Here is a 25,778-nt window from a genome sequence, read left to right as displayed (position 1 = left end):
GTACTGATACACATACACGTGTACAGTACTGATACACATGCTGATGCACAGTACTGATACACATGCTGATGCACAGTACTGATACACATGCTATGTGTAAAGTACTGATACACATGCACGTGTACAGTACTGATACACATGCTGATGCACAGTACTGATACACATGCTATGTGTAAAGTACTGATACACATGCACGTGTACAGTACTGATACACATGCTGATGCACAGTACTGATACACATGCTATGTGTACAGTACTGATACACATGCACGTGTACAGTACTGATACACATGCTGATGCACAGTACTGATACACATGCTATGTGTACAGTACTGATACACATACACGTGTACAGTACTGATACACATGCTGATGCACAGTACTGATACACATGCTGATGCACAGTACTGATACACATGCTATGTGTAAAGTACTGATACACATGCACGTGTACAGTACTGATACACATGCTGATGCACAGTACTGATACACATGCTACGTGTACAGTACTGATACACATGCTGATGCACAGTACTGATACACATGCTATGTGTACAGTACTGATACACATGCACGTGTACAGTACTGATACACATGCTGATGCACAGTACTGATACACATGCTATGTGTACAGTACTGATACACATACACGTGTACAGTACTGATACACATGCACATGTACAGTACTGATACACATACACGTGTACAGTACTGACGTAGCGTACTGCGATACGCCTGCCGGGGGCTCGGACCTGCAGCTGACGGTGCGGACAAAGCGTTCAGCATCAGTCACGCTCCACTGGCGGTGAGCGATGTACCACTCCTGATGCAGAGTCCCCCCTGGGAGGCAGTCGCTGTCAGGTGAGCAAACTTGCGCACCACGGAGAGCGGGGGAGCGAGGGAGTGCACTGCGAGGTGAAAGGGGAGCGAGTGAGGGAGGGAGGAGAAAGTACGCCTTCAAAACCATGATAAACAAATACAACCAGGACTTCACATGAGAACGAACAGCAATACAAGATCCTGTTTGCCTTTCAGTACAAGAGTATCTTTTTACATTGATTGCATCTAAGTGACTGAGGATGCAGTCTACTGGAAAGTTTGGCGGTCTCAGTTTGTGCTCGTCATTGTGGCTGCCCGTGGTATCTGTGCATCAGGCCAGCTCACATTGACTGGACTAGTGTGTGAACAGCATTGCTAATGCAGCGTGTAATCACATACCCAGCATTCTGTAGTCCTCACGCGCCTTATTGGCTCTGAAAAAGGCCTGAATCTTCACAATAGCGCCCACCTGTGGACGAAAATAGTATAAATACATCCGTTAATATTTCTTGTACATTCATACTCAAGACTTTTAAATGACACTTTTTAAATTATTCAATGAGACTGTACACATGAATAATTACTGCAGATAGTGGTTTCTTTTATTGTGGCTTCAAATTCAAACGGACACCAGAGTGCATAACAGAGGAGAGCAAGTGCAGTTCCAAGCTCACGTTTCGTCTGAAGTGTCTGAGCCGAGCCTGGTACCTCCGTCTGGTCAGCCACATCCTCACGTTGGCCTGGATCTGCAGGGGAGAGAGCAGGTCGCAGCTGAGACCCAGACAACACTGCCGCGCTGACCGGCGTGTGCGTGTCACCCACAGTCACACACTCCGTCTGCAGAGGCCCTGAGCTCAGCTGGACCAGGCTGGGTCTCAGTAGACAGCCATACAGCTGTGCCCTGCAGCAGTGCTATCGTAAAAGACTGGTATTTCAGCCGTAGAGGACGAGCAGAGGCCAGCACAGAAGGCATCTCCAGTGCGAGAGGCTGGGCAGTACCTTGATTACTGCCCTCCAGTTGCGGCAGAGGTACTGCAGCCTCTGTCTGTAGGCCCGCTGCTGTCTGTACCTCCTCCAGTGGGACTGAAACAGAAGAGAGGTGCTGTGAGTACAGCTCTTATCTGTGTGAATTTTGGATTGGGCTACAAAGTACTGGACATTCAAAAAGGCACAGAACACACACACACACACACACACACACACACAAATGTATGCAAAATGCATGATGAAAGGGAATTTATATACACAAGACATTAAATCATATAACTAGAAAAGGTTTACATATTTATTGTATGCAACATGTATGCAGTTTGAAGTACACCTTCCACCTACATGACTGCTCCAGACTGAAGGTAAGGGCGCTGAGCTCACCTGTATGGTGACGATGGCGGGCAGCTGAGTGTGCAGGAAGTGCAGGCGGTGGCCCAGCCTCTGCCTCACGAGGAAGCCCCTGACCCTGGCCTGCAGCTGCACCACCAGCGCCTCGCTGGCCTTCCACTGCACCTCCCGACTGTGCGCCGCCGCCACGCTCGACAGAACCGCCTGCAGGGGGAGACAGAGAGCCGCTCACACCACAGCAAACGGGGAAGAAGGCTCGAGACCCTGGGATATATGGCACAAGGAGTAAGTGGACGGAAGACTTGGCGCAGTGAGAGACCCTGGCATAAAACTGGTGACAAAAGTGATCCAATGCTTAGAAATGAAGAGACGTCCGTGAGAAAAGGTCAACTGAAATACTCTGCTGTATAAATTCTACAGAGTTGTGGGAAGGGGAGAAAAAATGGTGTGCTCTATTCCAAGAAAAGCTGTTGAGCTCAAGCAGCTGCACGCCTGTCCCAGTGACAATCTGATCATAACAGCAGGTAAAGAGGTCCTAACAGTTACAGTCCAGTCAGAGGCCAAAAAATCATGAAAAAAAACTCCCAAAACCAAACAACGTAGCATTACTAGCGGAAATAAACAACTTTAATTGTATTGTCATAAAGGTTGTCCAGCCTATAATCAGGTCCTGTAGTACCAAATATTTATAGAATTCAATTCCGAGAAAGAGAAGTAATCTGAATTTCTGCAGCGTTGCAACCAAGAGAAGCATTCTACCAGCTGTTCATGACTATTTTCTTGCTCTCAGCAGACGCTGGAGCTATTTTTACACACGGCAAAGACAGCAGTAACCTGTAAATAGCGTAGCGCTCTGCTGGTGGTGAGAAAGTATTTACACTCTTCTAAAAATGACAAAACAGACTCAAAATCAAAACAGGCTCCTTACTTTCTTCTGTCAATTTCCAGAACATCCACAAAACAGATATTTAACCAGCAGGGGGCAGCAGCTTACATTAACTCAGTTTTGACACTTACAGGCCCATCACAAACTCAGCTTCCTTGCTTTCCATAGGAAATGCTAAGGACGGATGTTGCTCTGGATAAGAGCATCTTCCGTGCCTTAAACGTAAATGAAATGTAAACGCTTGCTCCCTACAGCGGAAACCAAAACCTTCCAATTTAATTCTTATTAATATTCATGGAGGGGTGTGGCCGATTAGCTGTTCTGTCCTTTGAGCATGCCTTTTCATGAATATTCATAAACTGCAATATAACTCCAGGAACTCCTCTTATGAACCGGAATCTCCATTAGTTGGGAAACGAGAGAGCAGAAGGAATACACCGTCTGATTGGTTCACAGAAGCAGTGGCGTTGCAGTGTAAAATTGGGGTGGTGTGTGGGTCACCTGTATCTCGTCATGGCCCAGGAACAGGCTGTTCTGCACAAAGCCCTTGGGCCGCTCCCACGTGCCCTCCAGCCTCTGCAGGTGGAAGTAATATGAGCTCCCGTCCTGAGTCTTGTGTCGGACCCAGGGGCTCCTGTTATCACCTGGACACACAAGCAGCCATGTCACAACCGCCATGTCACAACCACGACCTCATCAGCTCGCCACTGCAATTACGCGTTAGGGGACATCTACTGCGATTAACATCATGTACCAATATACCAGGCAACCTACAAAAAAAATAATTGAAAAACAGCAATAAAAAACCAAACAGATTTCTAATCTGTAAGGCCAACACAACAAAATACAGAATTAAAACACAAAGCCATTGCGTATCAGTGCACGGAAAGAATGCAATGAAAGTGTAAACACCAGATGACAAACAAAATGGAGACTATTCGGCCCGTGGTCTTAAAAGCACAAAACTGGACTGCAGCGAACTGGCGTTTTCATGGAGAGAAATAGAAGGCCGAAGCACAAGGCTCACCCCCCACGGCTTTGGCCCTGTGCAGGGCGGTCAGCTCGGCCTGGTACCCCGCCGCGCAGTCCGCCACCAGGCTCCTCAGGGCCACTTCAGGCAGGCCCAGGACCCGCAGCGTCTGCGAGGCCCGGCCCTCCTTCACCGCCTGATTCACCGCCGCCAGCCCCAGGGACACTGGCAGAGAGCACACGGCACGCAGCGGTGAGGCAGGGCTTCTCTCGGGCCTGTCCCATTACAGACGGCTAACGGCGTTTCTCAGCCCTGGTCCTGGGGGCCCACTGCCAATGCTGTTTTTTGTCAAAGCCAATCTACTGATCAATTAAGGTTGTTGAAAATGTGTTGAAAAGTTCTACCATAATTGTGTGGTTAGACTTCTATTAACACAATACAGGTTTAGCTTGTTGCCATTTCTCCATTCATTTTACACTGATGGTTTTAGCAATGTCTCCACACTCTCAGCAAATTGAACCCAACTGATTTCATTCATCAGTCTGTAACTAATCAATTATAAATGGAACCTCAGTTGGAATTATTTGCCATATAGTACATACAGTGCAGAAAGTGCAAATTGGTCTGACCGATTGAAATTCCTGATATGAATATGGGAATTTTTTTTTTTTGGGGGGGGGGGGGGGATACATAGCCATTTCTGGCATAAATGGCTTTCAGAATAATTACAGCGCTTGTTATAATGGCTGGAACATAAATCAGCATACAATAAAACCACTTAAATACAGAGGAGTGCTTTGGAATTACGGAGACGGAGGGACTTGTTAAACACACATTGGACTTCACCGTTTAAGTTTCAAAACTGCCAAACCATTAAGCTTTCCGCATGTTCAGCGAGCAGGTGTGAGGGAGTGTGCGGTGTGGCATGACACACTTACTCTTCAGAGCTCTCTGCGTGTCCTGATTGGCTTTCCTCACCCCCTCTTGGATGTCAGCCAACCAGAGCTCGGCTGAGGGATCACGGCTCTCCTGCAACCACAAATCAGAATATTAAGCTGGCAGTGTCCTTTACAAGTTCAGTTTTTCTGCTATAAAACAAGGATGGGTGGAGACTTCTTTCCAATTTTCCCAGGACGCACTGCGCTGCTGTACCTCTGCTTTGCGTCTTTTGGCTTGGGTCAGCACATCGTGGTAGCGCCTGGCATTCACGGGCTGTACCTCCTCCAGGCCACTGGAGGGCAGCAGCAGCGCGGCCAGGGTCTTCTGAGGGTCGCTGCGGCACAGGGCCTGGTTGATCAGTCCAATGCTGAGGATCTCTAAAGTTGAAAAGGAAAGAATGAAAACCTATCTTGGCATCCCGTTCATCGCACTTCCTGCCCCGGTACACTGCAGCACTCACGGTCGTGCTCTTCCTGCACCGCTGCGTTGACGGTGTTGAGCCCGCCCTGGAGCTCATTCCACGTCAGCAAGGCCCTCCCTGCCTGTCTCTTCAGCCCACACAGCTCCTCAAAGTACCTGAGAGGAGAGGTGCAGTCAGTGAGCAACAAGAAGAAAACCTGCATCAAGTCTACCTCCCCATATAAAGCAGTGTCAATACCGGCATACTCCTCAGTGTTTGAACGCAGGCAAGTTCAAAGTACAGTAACAGTCAAGCTGTGACTGACTAATCTAGGTTAGTGCATTTGAGACCAGTATGCAACATTCCTCACCACACATAAGAAGCTTATCTCAGTGAAATTCGTAACTATTTGTTAGTGACAGTGGAAAAAACAAAATGAGCACTGAAGCCATGACTGGTCCTGCTCTGATGCCAGCTCACCTCTGAACCAAACCGTCGTCGATGTCAGACAGCCCCGCTGCTGGGCTGACCAGGGTCGCACAGAAAGCGCCACCATCCTTGGCCTCCAAGGCCTGGTTGATCAGAGCCACTGCGGACAGCATCTCCACTGCCACAAAGAGCTCCTCCTGTTGTAGCTCGCCCTATTGGAAAGGAGGATGAATGGTTAACCCAGTAGAACCCACAAACTGAAAACTTGTGCATTAAGGCATTACTAGTAAATACAGAATAGCTTTTCAGTACACTACCATGTTCATTTCCCTCACAGAAGGGTAAATGCAAAATGTAATGTTTGACCTCTAGCTTTCCTATAATGTATGCTTTTCCACTATGATACAATGTAAGTAATTATCGCCTAGTTTGCAAATAAGCCACAGTAAAGCCACATAGCCGCCTCTCCATCACTCTCCGGACTGCAGTGAAGGAGTGCCTGTGTACCTGAGGGCTCTGTCCCTGCAGGAGGCCCAGCTCCCGCTGGTACAGCTCGGAGGCGAAGGGGTAGACGTCCGGGAGCTGGGCGTCCGGGTTCATCAGGGCGCGCGCGGTCTGCCTGGGCTCACCGCCACGCAAGGCCTCGTTAATGCCCCGCACCGCCTGCTGCACTGCACACGCCACACACAGCACCGCACACAGCGTCACCCCGTAAGGCCAGAGAGAACCGTTAATGCGGTTTCATTTACACAAATAGTATTCAACTCTACTGGATATGGAGATTAACAGATTATACCACAAAACACAACAGAGTAATATATTCTTAGGGTGCATTTTTCTATTTTGGGTCTTCTACAAGTGTGAATGTACTTTGCAAGTTCAAGGCCAGGTTGAGAGGAAAATTCATATCCTACTTGTTCAGTCACAGGATTTCTATCGCTAATGCTGTAAATTATACTTGGTAAACCAAACTCCAACACATAGCATTGTGCCCCAGCCTATTGCACTGTGCATAAATCAGGGGATCTTCAGGATCAGAGGCTCTCTCTATGTGAGAGACTGCAGGTCTTTAGCGCTGTGGTGTACTGACTTGTCTGGGAGCGTTGCGCCTCTTCGTTTGCCACATAGACACCCTCCTGCAGCTCATCGTGATCCAGAGGGTCCACACATCCCAAGTCCTGGAGCGCGGTCACATGACACAGGACAACAGTGAGGAGAACTATTTTACCTCACCACCATTCTTTACCCACCCGCGTTATCAAAGTGAGTACTTCACATGCAATGAACTGCCCCAACTACATTTTGCACTCTCATGGTAAAATCCAATCTTCCAGCTGTTCTAGAGAAAATCCTGCCAGCACACTGAGGCTTGCAGACACTGTGGATGTTGTCAGGTGTGCACACTGTGGATGTTGTCAGGTGTGCACACTGTGGATGTTGTCAGGTGTGCACACTGTGGATGTTGTCAGGTGTGCACGCTGTGGATGTTGTCAGGTGTGCACGCTGTGGATGTTGTCAGGTGTGCACGCTGTGGATGTTGTCAGGTGTGCACGCTGTGGATGTTGTCAGGTGTGCACGCTGTGGATGTTGTCAGATGTGCACGCTGTGGATGCTGTCAGGTGTGCACAGTGTGGATGTTGTCAGGTGTGCACAGTGTGGATGTTGTCAGGTGTGCACGCTGTGGATGTTGTCAGGTGTGCACTGCGCAGTGATGCGTTTGCCCTGGCACGTCTCTCTCACCAGGGCCTTCTGCTCGCGGTCGGCAGCTAGCTGCTCCAGGTACCAGGGGCCGTGGTCTCTGCGCACGCCCCGCAGCGCCAGACAGGGCGTTTGCAGGGCAGAGATGAGAGCCAGGGAGTCCCCACACTCCAGAGCCTCGTCCACTTGCTCCAACACCGCGCGCACTGTACAAAGACACACCACAGTGCTCAGGTACAGCAGTGCCCAGCTGCTGACTCAAACAGCAAAATAAACTCAGGGCTGCACAGAAACCCAGAAATAACTGAAGGGCTCAGCCAGGCTTGTTTGCTTCCATATTTCTCAGTAATCAGTAAACTGAGCCTGAAACTCCATCTAGTGGACATCTGCTGTACTTCAGTCCATCACGAGATGAATAAAAGATATCATTCGAATTAACATGCGTAGCAAATCTACCATGCGCAGCATACGCAAGAGATTTAGACCCTTGTAAAATTCCATCCACAGTAACATACCCGAATTATTTCTCAAAATGAAAATTCACACTGTAGTGAAGCACTGTCCAAACCTACCGTTCACCTTGTTGATACTGTCCTGGATCTCACTCTGTGTGAGGTATTCCTCATAGATGTCTTTCCCCTCGGAACCGTTCACCTGGAGCACAGACATTTCACTTCAGTCAAGTTCCCTTCTTGCATTCTGAAATTCCTCTGCATGGACTTCTTTGGCTTAATTTTATGGCTGCTCAATATAAACAAATATATATACCATAGCATAACACAGGCAGAGAGACATTACGCAAAATGTATTCACAGGAAGGTATTCAACAGGACCAAAATCCTCCTTCTACCTGATGTATACAAATGTATTTGGTAAGATCAAGTCAGAAGTTATTTACCAACTGTAATTAATCAGGGGAGTAAAATAATTGAATCGCACACTGCTCTAGCGTATCGGAGTGATGCCCACCTTGGTATAGGCACGAGCGGCCTTCTGTGCCCGGGCCTGCCGCAGCATCTCCTGGTAGACGGGCATGAGGTGGTTCCACAGGTCAGCCAGCATGGCGTTGGGGTTCCTCAACGCCTGGGCAGTGTCCTCTACACAGCCGCGCTCCACCGCCTCGTTAATGGCGATCACTGCCGCGTGCACTGCCGAGCAGAAAGGCAGTATCAGTACTAAAATGATGAACCAGTGACCCGAGGAATTGAATTGGCTGATACGAAACGGCAGCAATTAGTATGCGATGGAAAGCAACACCATGCAGAGCATACGATGATGTCGGCAAAGAAAAGGAGCGGAAATATTTGATAGAGGTGCCAGCTTAATCATTTCCTTTCCCGTTCCATTCAGCCCTGTCCTCCCTGAATTACCCAAGTCTTTCAAAGTCATATTTTATTCCAAGCCAGTACATAAAAGCTTATCTCCTCTAGACCAGGCGTTTTCTTCGAAACACTCCCTGGGCACACTGGCATCCCTCAGTCCGCCTACCTGCAGCCTCATCCACAGACAGCTCGTTTGCCAAGATGCCCCCGATCTTGCTGAAGGCTGGCATCTGAATGCCATATTTATCCAGCTCACGCTTCATGTTGTTGATCTCCTCCTCTGAGAGACGGGCAGAAAGAGAGCCTCATTCAAACCACACACAGCTAATCTGCAGCACCAGTCCGCAGGCAATTTATTTTTGCTGATGGTGAAAAACACCAAGCGGCCCAAATGTGTGAAAAGCCACTTTACCTGTGAACTTGACTTTGCCGCACAGGTCATGGATTTGAGGGGCCAGCCCCAGTCTGAACAGATAAAGGCTGTGAAACAGAGAGTATCCAAATAACATTGGTTTAAATTCACTTGAGCAAGATATTTTACTACTCAGTTTTCCTATTCACTAGCCAAAGTTCCACATTATAGGATATAATTAATCAGCAACTTACAATTAGCAAAAGCTTTCACTTACAAGGATTGAGCAGCAAATAGATTGAGTAATTACATTAGTAATATAACTTTGGTATGGCCCAGTCCAAAAAGAACTCAAAATGAGCAACTGCAAGCACTCACAATTATATCCAGACATACCAATGTAAAACGCAATGGATATAGAAAAATAAGTTTTGGCTCCAAACGGCAGCATACTAAAAAAATTCTGCTCAGGAGAATGAATGTTACTTACCTAAGGGCATGGATGCAGTACACTGTGCGTGGCATGTTCTTCTTGTCATAGATGTCGGTGGTCTCTGGGTGGAAGATCTGATAGGAACAGGAGGCTACTATCAATCTAAAAATGTCGCCCTATTCTAATAAAATGGTGGAAGCCCACATTTAGCTTTATGTTCATGCTATGCGAGTTAAAAATAGATATCACATAGCGCTACTTGAATTGGCTGTTTTGAATATCAAGTTACCGTTGGCAATCCAACCTCCACCATTGCATTTCTCCAGTGATTTATGTTATCGGTGTGGCGGAAGTGTAGTCCCGTTGCCTGAGGAAAAGGGGGACACTGTTAAGCACTAGGACCATGTTGAATATCCCATTACTCCTTTTGATGAGCAAAAAAATCTAAAACATGTGCTAACACGTGTCAAGTCTCCTCAATAAAATATGCTGCCATGGATTATTTGAAGGTCAGTTAATAGGCTCCTAAATCCTAAACCTTCTACACTCCTATGTCAAGACAGGGTTAATTAAGTAGAAGTAGTCCATAGGAGAGAAGCTACACAGACAAAAATCAGTGACTTTGGACACTAGTTTCCTGGGGGTTGTTATACTTCCTTGGGAAAACACACTGCAATAAATTCCTTTGCATTGACTGATTGGCTTCATGCAATTAACTACATATGTATAAAGCAGGACTAGATAGGATTGAGCTGACCTTGTAACGCTCCTGGTCCAAATCATAGATCTTCTTGAGGGGGACAACTTTGGGTGCAAAGCAGTGGCCTAGCTTGGCCAGGAGCACCCCGTTCCTTAGCCCCTCCTCAAGCTCAATGGGGGCGGGCAGGTCCTCCTGGAGACAGGCCTCCATCCATCTGTCAGCCAGAGCAGAAACAAACACCTTCACAATGAAGACCCACCAGGGCAGTTTAGGGAATGACATAAGGAATGTTTGACATCCAAGGGCCAGTGGTCAAGCAGGTTTTCCTGGCGTGTCAAACCAATAATATTCTCTGAAAGGTGAGTGGAAGAGTTGCGAGATCAGATTAAATCACGGAGTTGTAGGTATGGGAAAGAAAGAATTATTTTGCAATAGAATGGATGGCTAGGGGCTTTTCCTCAGGATAGCCAGTAGTAAGAGGCCTTTCATTGCTGCAGTTAGCACTTCCCCGTGATTCCCTCCACTTACCTTTTGGCCTCCTCCAGGCGGCAAAGGTACTGGTAAGCAACATTCTGAATTCGCTGTTCGTCCATTTCCTCGGCAGTCAGGCGCTCGTCTGTGCAACGACGTTTCACAGATATGAAGATATTGGCAGTGATTTGTAAGTTTTCAACTCGGCAGAGTATCCAAATGCAACTCTGAGCTCAACTTAAGCAACGCGTGAATAGAGCTAGCCGTTACTCACTCAAATATGGTAGCGAACTAGATCAAACACAAACAGCAGCGATATCCACACATTCTAGCAAGCCAACGAATCTGCTCGAGAATATTCAGGTAGTCTAACATGTGCATGCTAGCTATATAATTATCTAGACATTAAGCGTATTGACGCGAAAAATCAATAGCTTTAGCTTGAACGATTTAGAATTACACTAACGATCCAGCAAGCAACTAACAAAAACGTGTCATTTTCAATACGCATATTACGTTACTTATTCGGTAACGGCTAGCCAGCCAAAGGTAGCAAATAGTCAATTAAACATTTCTGCTAGTTATTATCCTAAAGTTAAAGCAACCTGCTTGTCAGTAACTTATATGTGGAAAAACACAAGTGTTATAAATCTATGACATTGCTTTTGCCACTTACAGCACGGTCGCGTTTGGCCTCCGAATTCTCCCATTTTCTTGGTACTGAGTTTCCCTAGCTAAATAAGTAACGTTAAATAGGTATTAGCTCTATACGTTTGGCTTTTTTTTTTCCGGTTCCCAACAATGTAGTTTCGTTTGTTGTAAACTGTATTCTGTAATCTAAATGGTTACGTTTCCATAACGAAGACACATTTATTTGAAATAAAAACCCGATGTCACCCAGTCAGTGGTGTCTAGTCCTTTCTTTCATGCGTCCACAGCCGTGCCTGTTTACTTTCCGTCAGCGACTCAGGTTTGAATGTCCCGCCGACGTCTAGTTGGTTAACTGACGGGCGTTTCCATTGGTTCATAGCCAAAATATTTTACTTTGCATTGTGGGATACAGAGTCCAATTTCAATTTCGGCCGGCAGTAGATGGTGCACATGCTCAACGCATACATTTGAAATTCAGCTGATGTATGAATTAGTCTATCGCAGGGTACAGTCCAGGTACAGTCAAAGCAAGCAAGTGATTACAATTTTGATGTTTAGTTATTTTGGATATTTTGGATTTCGCTTGCAGAAATTCGCGGTTGGGTTAACGTTAGGGGTTAGCAATACCATTGATTTCAACCAGTTTTTTTGATACGGTTACATGTCGTGTCTGGGGTTTTTCCGTTTGGTCGGTCCTAGATATAAATTCAATGATAGGATACGAGGTCCAGGTTTCACAGGATTTCTGACCAGATTATTGATGTCATGATTCGCCCTAAAATAATGTCTCCCCTACAGGCATATACTAAATAGCCAACAAATTCAACTTTGAGACAAAGTAACTTAGCTAAATGGAAACTTTCAGTTCTGTGGCTGTTGTTTTCCTAGAATGGATCCATTCACAGCATTCCACAATCTTCGTTCTTTAGAAGCAAGTCCTAACGTAGTAGGAACGACTAGCATCTGGGCGTCGTCGGATGTAATTAACTGATATTTGATTGGCTGAAGTGGCTGTCTTGTAAATAAAACCGCTACTTTCGATGTTGCTATAGCAACGCATATAAACTGAGCTGCACACAGCCTTGTTTTAGAGGAGTTATGTAGTTAGCTTTTGGATTTTAGCTAGTTAGCTAGCAAGATAAGGGATATAACAGTGTCTGAGCTTGCTAGTGTAGTTATCTTGGAAGCTTGAGGATGGTGCAAGTTAGGTCACTAACTTAGTTACTTAGAAGACATAGCTAGCTAGCTAACTCGGTTGGACTATTACAACGAATGGCAATAACATTTCCGCATCGTTTTGTAAGTAATATCAGCTAATTTAATCAGGCATTTAATTGTATTATAGCCTTATTTAATAATATAATTGGTTGCCTGCTTGTTTTAATATTAATTTTTAACAGTCTACAACTATTTGCACCTCGCATCAGATCAGTGTATATAAAATGCTTTATCTTATGTCTAGCTATATCGTCGGCTCTTAGTAGGCTGATTTATAGCTACGAATAATTAGCTGGATACCTAACTTCTTATTCTCAAATGTTACACATTGTGTACAACTAGCTAACGTTGTGGGATTCCATGGGTTGTATAATCAGCCACTGCCACTGGACACTAGCTGTTTAGTGCTATGCTGATTAAACATTGATAACAGGTGGATTACTGCTCTAGCGAATAAGCGCAATAGTTTTAATTCCACACAATGATAGCCTTACAACTTAGTTTATTTTTTCCTTTCTTTTTTTATTTCTTATTATTTATTTATTTATTAATTTATTTATTTATTGCAGAAACGGATAATTGGAGCCCTCTGGTCAAGCATCGTATTTAAATATTCAGATAATGTTCTCTGTTCACGTGACGTTTGTACACTTGTTCAAGCTACCTGTGGGTCACATAAACTGGCTTTCTGCATGTTTGTGTGGTTTACACTGATGGATTTTTTCTTTGTAACTGTTTCATGTAGTTTAACTGCAGCTTTCTCTTTCAGTCCTCTCCCCAGCCACCCCTTCTTGTAGGTGCATTTTGCCCAGATTGCCATGGCCTCTGATGGGTCCTCGACCCAGCAGTGCCGGAAGAAGAAGAAGAAGAATAGTAGTTCAAAGAAGGTGGACGAGGCTCCAGAGGTATTGGAGATTCAGGCAGATATTGAGGATTTGACTGCCTCTGGAAACAGTGCTCTGCTCAGGGGAGACTGCACAGAAGCCCTTGGCTTCTTCAAGAAGGCCTTCAAAGCCTCACTTGAGGTAATGTCACTGGGAGTTCACATTGCTGGCAAGTTTTTAGGACTTTTATGGCTACTGTAGGTTTTGTTTTTTATAGGACTTTGTTATGAGATGCTGTGTATTTGACTCGTCCTAAATGTAATGAAGAAGACTATCCTGTGAAGTTGATTTAATTAGCCATATTACCAAATTGAGTACTACATGCAATGGGTTGCCTTTTTATTGAAAATAAGTGTTTTTTAAACTTACATAATTATAAATGTATTAATTGGAAATGAGAGTGAAATTGCTATTTATGGAAATTTTGATTGCAGCACAACCCAACTATACATAGTAGAGCAGTGTTTCCCAACCGTTTTCCTTGCCGCGGCACACTGTTCGAACATTTAAGATTCATGGCACTGCTATTTGAATTGCAATGAAAAATGAAAGACGTTACCACTCAAGATAAATTAAAGGATCTTTTCAACGGCTATTGAACCTGCTGAGCACAACAGAGTGCAGCGGAACGTTGGTAGCAACGCTGTCGTAGAGTAATGGCATGGCTGATATGTGAAAATAATTGTCTGAAAAATAAATAGGACTTATTTAAAATACAAACTCTTGTCTTTAGTCATAAGTTAGCAACAAAGTCTAAGCAGGTAAACTGAGAATCCACGACCATCTGCCACTATAATAACAAAACATAATTGGTCTAAATATTATAGTACATATTAAGAAAAGTTTTTATTTAGCTGACAGCAAAATATGTAAGTGAGATGCAAACTTGCTCAATAGTAATTTTGTAGTATATATATGGGTAAATACACTTTATTTCCATATTTTTGCTTTGTTTGTTTATTTTGTCAGAAACCATCGAAAATCTATGAAACAGGAATTAACTGCTGCCCATTTGGATGTTTCTTGTATTTGTGTGCTGCCAAAGTTTAATCTTCTGCTTATCTGAACACAGAAGCTTGGAGTGGTTGTTCATTATGGGATTATGATTTCTCATTTCTCTATGGGATATGATGTCTTCTGTAGGTTTGGCCAACAGAACTGGCTTTGATAGAACATTTATAAAGTGCCCTTTACTAAAGTCCATTCCAGCATACCCTCTGACCACACCTGGTTTCACTGTCCTCAGCTGCAGGAGACCCGAGTCCAGCGAGCCTGTGCCTTTAATGTGGGTGCGGCCTACGTGGAGGCAGGCAAGCCTCAGAAGGGGCTGGACTTCCTGAAGCGAGCCCAGCCTGGTGAGAGGGGCGAGCGAGTGGCGGACCTTCAGTTCAACCTGGGCGCCGCCCACGAGGCTCTGAAAGAGCCGGCGCAAGCGGCAGCGCATTACCTGCAGGCCGCCCAGCTGTACCGCTCCCAAGGAGAGGGGGGCAGTGAAGGTGACGCCTGCATGAAGCTGGCCCGCTGCCACCTGCTCGCCCAGGTCAGTCTCCATGGATACAGTGCATATGTCTCATAACCATTGCGGCGTATTCCTGCATGCTAATGTGATATTAAACGAAAGCAGGGACCGGGTGGATTCGAAAATCAGTTAATTTGTAAAAATGCACCATCTAATGGAGAATTGACATTGTTACAAATGAACCCAGTTATGTCATAACCAGTTTTGCTGTCATAAATTCCCTGTATATAGTTAGGCCTACATTTTCAGTGAAGTCACTGATATGGGTTAAATGAAAATAAGTATTTGCTTTCATACAAATGTGTCTGGGTTGTTTTCATTTTTCTTGCTTGAAGAGTTTTAATGAGGGACCACTGGGTTTTGATTTTCACTTTGATCACTTGATAACATCTTCAGAGAGCATTTTAAAATAGCTTATGTGTGCCTTATATAATCATATAATCATCTCAAAAATCTGTTAACATATCTAAAGCTCAAGTTTTGTCACCAAAATGTTCCAATTTGGTTAATATTGAGTTATATTTGGCTCGAAGGTACACTTGCACAAATGGAAATATATCCAGGTTCATTTAGTTTTTTTCATTCTGTACAGTGCATATTGCTTTGTGTGCATAAAATGGATTCTAATTTAAAAGTAACCATGAATTTGCAACTCATGAAAATGCAAAAGGAAATATCCTAGTAAGGACAAGCACAAAAGGTGTCATACACTACCCCCAGATCCCCCTGTCGGATCCCCCTGTAAGATCCTCCTCTAAGATCCCCCGTGATTGCATTACAGGACTGGACCCAGGCAGCTCAGAGTTTGCAGCGGGCTGGGGAGAGCTACAGGGTGGCAGGCAAGCTGGAGTCTGCAGCTGTGGCTCTGAAGGAGGCTGGAAATCACATGCTCCAGAGCGATGATTTCACAGAGGACAACGTTATTGCTGTGCTCACAGAGTGTCTGGAGCTGACTGTTAGTGTCAAGGATGAAGACACAGTGGGTAAAGCTCTACGATGTTCTTAACCTTTGATACATCCATACATCACCTTAGCACCGTTCGTTACTCAACAGAAAACAGTGTCAGTCATCTCGCCTGAATTGTATTTCCTATTGAAGGTATAAAAAGCAGGCATCCTCAGAGAGGAGAAATTGATCTTGAGCCTGAACACAGGATGATACGTGTCAGTAGTACATTTAGAAAATTCCTCTGGTGCATCTTCTCCAAGCAGTTTTCAGAAAATGATACTCTTGGACATGGTACTTTCCCTGCTTTGTGCTATAAGACATGAGGTATTGGGCTATACAGCATGAAGCAGTGCAAGACCATAAGTTATAGTACTGAGTTGCTAGCAGAAGGATACCACATAAACTGAATCAGGATGTTTATGACTGTGATGTTGTGCCTTCACAGCTTTTTATTTTATGTTGTAGGCAAGCTGTACAATGACTTGGGCCTGAGCTTCTCCCAGCTGCAGCTGTTCCCCGAGGCTGCGGAGTGTTTCGAGCGAGCCCTGCCGCTGGCCCGGACCAAGCCTCAGAGGCGGGCCGTGGTTCTGCAGAACCTGGGCGCGATCCACAACACGCTGGCCCAGTACCAGCAGGCCCTGGGTTACCACAGAGAGGCCGCAGCCCTGCATGGTGAGGCTGTTCAGATGACCTTACAGAGCAGCAGCAGCAGTCAGGGCAGTGGGGAGGGGTGAGAGCTGCTACTGCCGCAGGACCTGGCATTTTTACAGTGTTTCCAAACTGTGTTCAGTTTCATCCTGGACTTAAAGGTATACTGTGCAGGAATGTTACTTTGAAAATATAATACAATAGCCATGGTAAGGCCACGCTAAGGCATATCTGTGATGCACTGGCAATCACAGTCTTCACACACTTTCGTAGAATTCAAGCGCCTTTACCGGTATTTGTTATTCAAGTGTGCTCGGGACGTTTCTGGTTGTGGCGCTCGTTTCTGTGTGGGAACGGGTGAGTGTGGCTACCTAGCCTATGGCTCTGGATCAGATTTACAGTCTGTTGCTCGCTAGCTAGCTGCTGCAATGGCCCTGATACAGTGAAACAAAGAGACAAGCCGACATGCAAATTCAATATAGAGTTAACCTTGGAATCGCTTTTGCATGGTGGCGTCAGCTGAAGTTTGCCAAGGGGTTGAAAAGCGATGCGAAGTTGGCTTGTTTTCGGTTGGACCTGTATGTCACAGTACCTCTAGCTATTCAGCTAGGGTTGCCAAACATCTATTCTTTTGACTGGAATGTCCAGGTTTCAAATTATTTGCACATATCCTAGGTCCCACCCGGATTTGATGGGAGAAATTTACCGGTAGTCTCTAATGAATTTGTGCATCAGTGACTCGGTCGGGTAATGGGGGGTAAGTAGGCAGGGTAGAAAATGGAGAAGAAGACATATTTGATAATGAACACAGGCTAAAAAATCCTGCATAGTATGCCTTTAACACAGCTTATCATATAAAGAAAAATTATGTTTGCACAAGCATGGCAGGACTATCAAATTGGAGGATATGGCTGCATGAATCCTAATATATTGCATCTATTATGGGTTGTATATGATAATGTAATGTATAAATTATAAACAGGCATACTTGCTTTGCTGAGGCATTCATATTATAGTGAATAATGTACATAGACAGCTGTAGTACATAACAAATCCTAACCGCATGGTCGTCATGCCAACTAAAATATTTGAAAAAGGCGAGTGACAGAAATGTCTGCAAACGTCCAGCATAAGTTTTAATCTTAATTGCAGTTTTTATTGTGACTTAATACTTTTTAATTCCCAGATCAGGTCATGACACCACACATCCTTTATTACTCTGTTATTGACCCAGCCTTCTTTCTGCTCTTCATTATTTACCTTGTCTTCTTGCTGTTTATTAGATTGGGATTTTGAGAGTAAAGTGCCTTGTTCGGTAGAATTCATTTCAGTGGCCACTGAGAAGTATGTTTTTTTTTTTCTTCCACCCATGCAACTTCAATTTTCAGAAATTATTTTGGGTACATCTGAGAGCCCTTCTGCTGAAGCAGTGCATCTAAATTCCAGTGCCACTTAGAAGCTGGTCTCACTAATCAGACTCTTTGTCGCCATCTGTGATGTACTGGTCTCACAAGGCTCTATGCTAAAAGAATTTCCAAGGCGGTCCTTAGTGGAAAAATGTAGGATAATGCATCCCAATAAGTAGATGTGCTCCTAAATTATTTTTCAAGTCAGCACACATCAATTTTCAAGAAATGCTCCTAAGATGGGAGCACTGTAGAGCCCTGTCTCATCTCAGATGATTTATACCCCCCAACCCCCCCCCCACTTATCCTGAATGCAACTGCTTGCCTGACCTATGACCTCCCCAAGCTGTATTGCTCTCCTTCTCTTCTTCCTCCACTGGCTACCTGATGTGATCGATTTTGCATCAAATTCACAACCCCAATGTTGGGCAGCGAGAGGGATCATTATATCTTCATGGTCATAAAAGGTCATGGGTTCCTACACACCAGCCAGACCGCTCCATTCTGCTCCCTCTGAGCCCCTTCCCTCTGCTATGTCTGCACTTCCTGGTAATGTTCTGGCTCCCTGTGGTGAATGAGCTTCCCACTGCGGTCAGACTAGCAGACACCCTTACCCATCTTCCAGCGCTGTCTGCAGACCCACCTCTCCACACTACACCATGGCTCCTCTGATCTCTTTAGCTATCATCTGTTTATCCTCTTTAGTATCCTCTGATGTTCTCTGCTTTTGTAGTGGAGTCACTCTGGAAACGAGTGTTTGCTCAGTGATTGTATTGTATTGTAGGACCAGGCAGGACCAATATTAGCAGTTTACTTGCTGTTTTATGCATTCAATTTTATCATTCTAAGATGATAATTTTAAAGTAGCTTAAATCTTGTGTGAAATTATTTTTGTTATTCTGATTTTCTTTAAGTATGATTAATTGGCTCAGATGCGCCAATTAAATTAAGTTTTACAATGAACTTTGATAGATTTTAAATTGTTCTTCTATTGTCTGCATTAGTATTTGATTGAAACAAAGGCCTAGTGTCTAAAATATATAACAGTCTCAAAATGCTAATACATTGCTTTTGGCAAAGCTGGCTATTAGGGAAAAGACTTTCACTGAGACGGAAACAGAGATAATTGGCTCTGAGTTGCGCAGGCAAAAAAATAATACTTTACAGCCGAGGACACGCTGTATTTTAAATCGGGCAAATAATTGCTGCCTGACCACATTACCAGCTTTATTCAGTTCTTAAACCCTGGAAAATAAAAATTATAATAGGCATTAAAACAATGTATTTTGGAGTAGTATGTTATAACTGTTTTTGTAGCATGAATGCATCTGTTTCAATATTATTATGTGGAATTAATGGGATAAATTACTGACAAAAGTCTCTATGATAAATTATTTTTGTCCTCCTTGAGAGTCCAAAGGGGACTTGATTATTCCAACACCTTTTACATGTTATATTATCTGAAAATAATGATGAATGACTGTCTGAAAAGCTGAGCGATGTCATTTCTCAAAGTAGTTTGGATTGTTTATTCATGCCTGCTGCGCTCCCATCATTCAGGAAATGTCCCTACACCCACTGTGAGGCACCTTTCCATTCCAGGACCATTATGTGTGTTTATTTCAGTACTGAGCACAAACGGTGTCTTTGACGCTGCAAGGCGCCATCAGTAAAATCTGCATCAGCTCTGAGTACACTGAGCTAGGTCTCTCTCTCTATCGCTCTCTCTCTTCTCTCTTCCTCTCTTACTTCACTCTCTTCACTCTCACTTACTCTCACTCTCCTTCACTCTACTCTCTCTCTCTCTCCTCTCTCTCTCCTCTCTCACTCACTCACACACTCACTCACTCACTCTCACTCTCTCACACACACTCACTCACTCTCTCACTCTCTCTCTCTCTCTCACTCACTCACTCTCTCTCTCTCTCTCTCAGGATCCCAGGGCAGTCGCGGTGCTCAGGGTCAGTGCTTCAGTAACCTGGCGTTTGCCCTCAGTCAGCTTGGCGAGCACGAGGAGGCGGGCGAGAACTATCTTCATGCCCTGCAGGCCTTCAAAGACACAGGTATGTGCCCTTAGCCTAGCCCCGAAAGAAGAGCCTGGTACACTGTTCACTGGTGGCTACCGGTGTTTAAATAACAGCTGGGAACTGCTTCTCCCGCAAAATTCATTAGCATAATACTCATTGATTATGCAACTTTTAAAAATCTAGTTTCCACAAAACTCTTGACCATTGGCCAATACATTGTTAGTGTTTAATGAACAATCCCTCATTCAGTGCCCTCTCTCCGACCTCTGTCCTCTCTTTGTCCCTTGTCCTTGTTTCTCCTTTCTTCCCCCCCTCTCCTGACACCGCTGCATTACCGCAGACGACCACGAGGGGCAGTGGCAGGCCTGTGAAGGGCTCGGATCAGCTAAGCTGCGAGTGGGTGACCCCGAGAAAGCCACCGTGTACTACAAACAGGCTCTGGGGCTGCTGTGCAAGTGCAAAGTGAGTCCCTGCTGGCGCTGTCTCCCCTGCGTGTGGCATTCAGCTGAGAAGCAGATAGAGTCGTACTGTAGTTCAGCCCCTGACAGAGTTACCCCTCCCCACCCCCGTGCTGATATCTGCCCCCCGCTGCCCCCAGGACTTCCCCAGCGTGGCCCAGGAGAGGCTGGTGAACAGGCTGAGCGACGCCCTGCAGTACAAGCTGTCCCTGCAGAGCCGCCTGTCCCACGGAAAAGCACCGGCCGCTGCCCTGCCGCACGTAAGCGCATTCCCCTACACGCCACCGCGGCCATCTGTGACTCTCTCAGAACCTTTCTGACTGGAATGATCCACATCCAGGCACATCCTTACCCTGGCCATTGACCCAGAGATTGCATCTACTGTTAATGCGATTGGCCCTGCTCGATGCGAAGCAGTGCAGGTTTATATGGGGCCAAACCATTTGGTCAAATCTGTGTATTTTATGAGGTTTCCTGGGCTGTTTGCAAAACTGTCTCCCTCTTCCCATTTTAGAGGCGTCTTTACGAAAGCAAGCCCTTTTTCAGGCGAGTCCCTCAAGACAGGCACGCACCACAGGGGTGAGAAGAATTTCCTCTGTCATCGTCCTGTCCACGCTTCACATTTCCACACTGTTGATGGAAGCAGAGCATACACAGATATATATATATATATATATCTTGGTATTTATCCTTCCCCATCCTCTGTACTGTGTGTCCTCACAGGGTCGCTGGCATTAACGGCGCCAGGCCCTCTGTACTCCCCCGCACACTCCAGAGGCTGGATTTCAACCACCAGCCCGGCGCGGAGCTCTCTAATGGTCTGAAGGAGAAGGGCGGGTCCCAGGGTAATTGTTAGTCCTGTGTTGTAGTGGCTGCTGTGCAGAAGTGCTGTGAAGATGACTTAATGCCACCCGCTGACTGCTTCTGTTCCCCAGGGGGAGTGGCTCTCGCCCCAGAGCAGGGGGCGGGGCAGAGGAGCGCAGCGTCCCAAAAAAAGGATGGTGGCAGTGATAACGCAGCTGAAGTGATGACAGAGTCGGACTCACAGTTCCGTGACCCTCACTCTGAGCAGCCCAACTATCAGACTGCACTGCCAGAGGCCAACAGGCAAGAGTCTCTCTCTCTATCTCTCTCTCTCTTTCTGTCTCTGTCTATCTGTCTCTATCTATTTCTCTCTGTCTGTCTGTCTCTCTCTCTCTCTCTGTCTGTCTGTCTGTCTCTATCTATTTCTCTCTGTCTGGATCTCTTTCTCTGTGTTTATCTGTGTCTATCTATCTCTGTCTGTCTGTCTGTCTCTCTCTCTCTCTCCCTCTCTCGCTGTCTATCTGTCTCTTTCTATCTCTCTGTCTGTCTGGCACACACACACAGAAGCGGTCCAGACAGTAATACACACACCAGCACAGGTATATTTGGATCGATATAAGCACACAGAGAGGCCCCTCCCCCTCCCCACTCCCTCTGCATGGGAGCGGTGCAGACAGTAATACACACACTAGCACAGGTACATTTGGATCGATATAAGCACACAGAGAGGCCCCTCCCCCTCCCCACTCCCTCTGCATGGGAGCGGTGCAGACAGTAATACACACACTAGCACAGGTACATTTGGATCGATATAAGCACACAGAGAGGCCCCTCCCCCTCCCCACTCCCTCTGCATTATTTCTCAGTCCTGAGGTGCATCAGTGGTGGCTCTGCGAAGCTGCAAAATAAGTGTTTTTCAGAAATCCTGGTATGAAGTTGTTCCCTCCCAGGAGGACTCTGTTTACCCAAGACTAGCAAGTCAGTGAAGGAGTAGCGTGATTTATGCGCCGTAATAAGACCGCGTGGGGGGCTAATATAAAATCCACTCTGTGTGCGAATATGGACTTATGTGTGATGGATATATTGTGAGGTTGGATTTGACAGTCTTTTGCCAGTCATTTCTATCCGCAAGGATGGGGACTGAGAAAGTTTTATCGGGTTATCGTTGTAAAGAGACTGAAGGTCCTCATCTTCCTGGAAATAATGTTCCCCTTTATTTATCCCTTTGTAAAATTGTTTGTTTTGGAGAAAACCGTTACTTAAAAAAACAAGGGATTCTTCAGGCACAGCTGTACAGCCGTTTAGCATTGCAGCTGCACAAATAAGGAAAACTTGAAAAACAGCAGGAAATGTATTTTATCAGGATATAATTGCAGGATATAAATGCAGTGGAAGCCTAATCAATGTGCAGAGAAATGACATTGAGGCACCCTGGTTATGCATCTGAACGTGTGCATGGCCATTCTGTGCTCCAGGGGCTCAGAGGATGAAGAGTAACCACAGGGGGTGTATCTGATGACACGATTAACCTTGTGCGGCTTGACTTTGTGCCTGTGTCTACTGAAGTACAAAAGGGAAACACTGCCTGTGATTAAAGCTTTCTTGTGCTTCAAAAGGCTGATAAACCGCATTATACAGACTCGATCAAAGAAGGCTCACGATCAGCAGATTTTTCACTTGTTTCTATGGGAGGGAGAATGTCATACAGCATTACAAATGAGCCTCTGTCTTTAAAGAGACATGCAGTGAGCTTACCTTGATGGTTAAGAGCAATGGTGTGTGTGTGTGCCCACACTGCCATTGGATAACTGCAGGTTTGTGCTGCTGACAAGGCAACCCATATGGTCTTTCTTCTGAACCTGTCCTGAGCTGGTGTTCTGTCTAAATCCATAGCCACGTATCTAGAATTGTATGACATTTCACGGAAGTCATCCTGAAATTTGACTGTATAAGCACTCATCTGAAAACTCCTATACTGTCATCATCATTATTCTGAACCTGAACATGCATCATGTTTCTCTGCTCTCAGGAATCTGAACAACACCTACCTGCAGCCAGAGCCCCATTACCAGAACCAGGCTCTGTCAGAGACCCTGGGACTCCCCCCGCACAGTGAGTACAGTCCAGCCCTCTCCCAATACACACAGGCAATTTAGTGAACAGAGATGGCTCCTCCACCAATGAAGTGCCCTCAAGAGTTAGAACATATAAAAACCAGGAAGATGCTTTCATGCTTGAAGTGGCATGACTAGAATATTGATTGTGAGACAGGAGATTTCCACAAAGGTTATTTAAAAATAAAAGCTCCTAGAATCAAGCTCATCTATGACCTTTCCTGTGTGGCAGTAAGCTTTCAAGACGGTGGGAGGGGAATTAGGGTGACTCAGTCCCATAATGCAGAAATCACACTTTCTGTGTGCATGAATTTATCGTTTGTTAATTTTTAAAATTTATTTTGGAATATATCCAGCTTTTATCCTGAAATATAACCTGGCTGCATGTATTACACACTCGATGTAAAAAAATAATGTCTTCTTCATTATTGACTCTTGATGAAGGTGCGTCTCACAGCATACAGCTCAAGCTAAAGTTCTGTGCCCACCAGTTCAATTATGCCAGGCTCACACTACACTGTCTTTGCCAGGATTTAGCTGAAAAATTTTGGAGGCCGCAGACAAACTCTATAAATAGGAGCCTTGTCAGCACGCATGGTTGCCACTGGTCATTATTCGGAGTTAGCACGTCAGAGAAGGGCACTCCCTGGCCATCTTGGACAAGTCCTCTCCCAAAATTTTTTAACTCCTTTTTTTTTCTCAGCACCAAACCTGCACAGCTTTTGTGCTTTGAGCTCGTAACAATGAGTTTCACGGCTGAATAAGAGCCAATTAGCTTGTGAGAAAGTCACGTGGAGGAAGCTGGAAAAGATACGCAAAGCAGTGGCAGAATTGTGGCCTTGGAAAAATCAGCACCCCAAATTCTGCATGGATGGGAGGGAGGCGGGGTTGAATTCTGGCGATTGCCTTTTGGGGAAAACAGCAGACTCAGCACAGTCGGAGTGACAGAGCAGCTGCAGGACACTTGTTTTGTGTTGTTTTGTTTTTGTTCTGTTTTTTTAAATGTATGAAATATCAGACTTTGGCAAGAGCTCAATCAGCTCAATCATGTAGATATCTGATGACCTCAGCTGTCTTTAGCAGAGCATTCTAGGGTTTTTTGGCTTATTCAGCAGGCACTGTTGAAGTTTTCAAGCACTTCAAATTCCGATGCAAAACAAAAACAGGAACCTATTTAGCATACTGTTAAATATTGCATGAATATTGCTTTGGGCGTTTCACATACACAAGAATAGGCCCAACTGTTTTCGAAGCACAATGAACACTAACAAGCTATGTATAACATTTATAAATACTGAATTGAAATGGCATTTTATTCTACAGCTGAGCACTTATATGAAACCATCAAACAGAGGACAACAGTGATAAGGTAAGTCCACTTATCAACTATTAAATTTAGTAAAGATATACAGAAATAAAAAGTAAATATTATATATTGTATAGGTAATATGTACAAGTTAAATACATTTATATGTAAAGTAATTCAGTGGTGTGTGTATTTCAGTGACCCTCCATTGGCTCAGAGCTCAGAGCTGTCTCTCACTGAGAGGACTGGCAGTGAGGAGGCCACGCCCCTGTACAGAAAGTGGAGGTCACGGGTGTGCGCAGTCATGTGACCTTCACACGGATGAACTATTCGCTACATTGTAAATAGTTGGAGCATTCAGCACTCATTGTTTATATGATGACTGGACAAAATGGATTTGATTGGTCCAAAATGGATATATTTTTTTTCACAAGTGTTCAAGTTTGTCAGCTTATTATATTGCACACTCACACTGCCTCTGTTTGGTGAGCAAATTGATTTCAGAAGCAGACAGTATTGATCTAACCTTGCGCATACAGTCATGATGACATATGTTTCTTTTTTCTATATGGAAACTGCTTAATTTGCCTCATGTTTGTTAAAAAACTAATTTGATGTCCTTATATTCAGTGTTGATTATATAAATGTATACAGTGTGTTAGGTTATGTTTTTCCGTTTGCAGCCCCCTTAAAAGTTAATGAATGGATACATTATTCCAAATGGTCTTATTTGCTTGTGTTAACCTTTCCATAGATTTTCACTAAATTAAATTTGCAAAGGCCGGCGTTTTAAGCTCAAAGTAATGTGTAAAATCTTAAACTTTGACCATGTAATATTAATTCATTGTTTCGGGTATTTTCCCTGAGGTTATTCACTATGATTAACATTTTTGCTAATGGCTAGAACCAATGGCTGCTGGAATGACAGCATAGTGCCAGCGTACAATTTCTTGTGAAATTAAGTCATTAAAGGGCAAACCATGCCACACGGCCCCAATTATTCCTTATGAGCACTCAGGAGCTTAATCTTAAGATTT

At 44.9% G+C, this 25,778-nt stretch overlaps 2 protein-coding genes across 7 annotated transcripts in view; one reads left to right on the top strand and one right to left on the bottom strand.

Moving 5' to 3' along the window:
• iqgap3 (IQ motif containing GTPase activating protein 3) overlaps window positions 1–11,768 on the bottom strand; it is a 24,556-nt gene extending 12,788 nt beyond the window's left edge. Inside the window, 23 exon segments of the mRNA XM_064352559.1 lie at window positions 819–908; window positions 1,219–1,288; window positions 1,494–1,565; window positions 1,819–1,902; window positions 2,191–2,361; window positions 3,545–3,687; window positions 4,071–4,238; window positions 4,952–5,042; window positions 5,166–5,329; window positions 5,413–5,528; window positions 5,833–5,993; window positions 6,289–6,452; window positions 6,872–6,959; window positions 7,522–7,685; window positions 8,052–8,133; window positions 8,449–8,627; window positions 8,968–9,081; window positions 9,214–9,281; window positions 9,644–9,720; window positions 9,876–9,953; window positions 10,344–10,500; window positions 10,815–10,902; window positions 11,434–11,768. Of these exon segments, the coding sequence (XP_064208629.1) occupies window positions 819–908; window positions 1,219–1,288; window positions 1,494–1,565; window positions 1,819–1,902; window positions 2,191–2,361; window positions 3,545–3,687; window positions 4,071–4,238; window positions 4,952–5,042; window positions 5,166–5,329; window positions 5,413–5,528; window positions 5,833–5,993; window positions 6,289–6,452; window positions 6,872–6,959; window positions 7,522–7,685; window positions 8,052–8,133; window positions 8,449–8,627; window positions 8,968–9,081; window positions 9,214–9,281; window positions 9,644–9,720; window positions 9,876–9,953; window positions 10,344–10,500; window positions 10,815–10,902; window positions 11,434–11,467 (2,623 nt within the window). The 5' untranslated portion in view covers window positions 11,468–11,768.
• On the top strand, window positions 10,528–25,741 carry LOC135263961 (tetratricopeptide repeat protein 24). Of its 6 annotated transcripts, none has more exons than XM_064352521.1 (14): window positions 10,528–10,645; window positions 13,396–13,651; window positions 14,757–15,050; window positions 15,811–16,012; window positions 16,444–16,650; window positions 19,967–20,095; window positions 20,400–20,521; window positions 20,658–20,777; window positions 21,032–21,096; window positions 21,241–21,362; window positions 21,453–21,624; window positions 23,351–23,433; window positions 24,759–24,804; window positions 24,940–25,741. In XM_064352521.1, exons 2-14 carry the CDS (start codon window positions 13,445–13,447, stop codon window positions 25,049–25,051), a joined length of 1,881 nt encoding a protein of 626 aa, XP_064208591.1. In that variant the 5' UTR covers window positions 10,528–10,645; window positions 13,396–13,444; the 3' UTR covers window positions 25,052–25,741. The 6 variants fall into 6 exon arrangements, with proteins under 6 accessions (XP_064208591.1, XP_064208605.1, XP_064208583.1 ...); XM_064352535.1 differs by lacking the exon at window positions 10,528–10,645 and adding an exon at window positions 10,929–10,947; XM_064352513.1 differs by lacking the exon at window positions 10,528–10,645 and adding an exon at window positions 11,818–11,924.
• Window positions 25,742–25,778: the final 37 nt, after the last annotated feature.

This window comes from Anguilla rostrata, chromosome 1 (genome assembly GCF_018555375.3).
Source record: "Anguilla rostrata isolate EN2019 chromosome 1, ASM1855537v3, whole genome shotgun sequence".
Classification (NCBI taxonomy): Eukaryota; Metazoa; Chordata; class Actinopteri; order Anguilliformes; family Anguillidae; genus Anguilla; species Anguilla rostrata.
The sequence above is the reverse complement of the archived record's forward strand: the minus strand, read 5'-3'. Positions and strand labels throughout refer to the sequence as shown.

Excerpts from the sequence above, each read along its gene's own strand:
- LOC135263961 (XM_064352521.1), top strand. The coding sequence starts at position 13,445 with ATGGCCTCTGATGGGTCCTCGACCCAGCAGTGCCGGAAGAAGAAGAAG. Across the intron at positions 20,522-20,657 it reads GGCTGCTGTGCAAGTGCAAA|GACTTCCCCAGCGTGGCCCA; the intron begins GTGAGTCCCTGC and ends CGCTGCCCCCAG. Across the intron at positions 20,778-21,031 it reads CGGCCGCTGCCCTGCCGCAC|AGGCGTCTTTACGAAAGCAA; the intron begins GTAAGCGCATTC and ends TTCCCATTTTAG.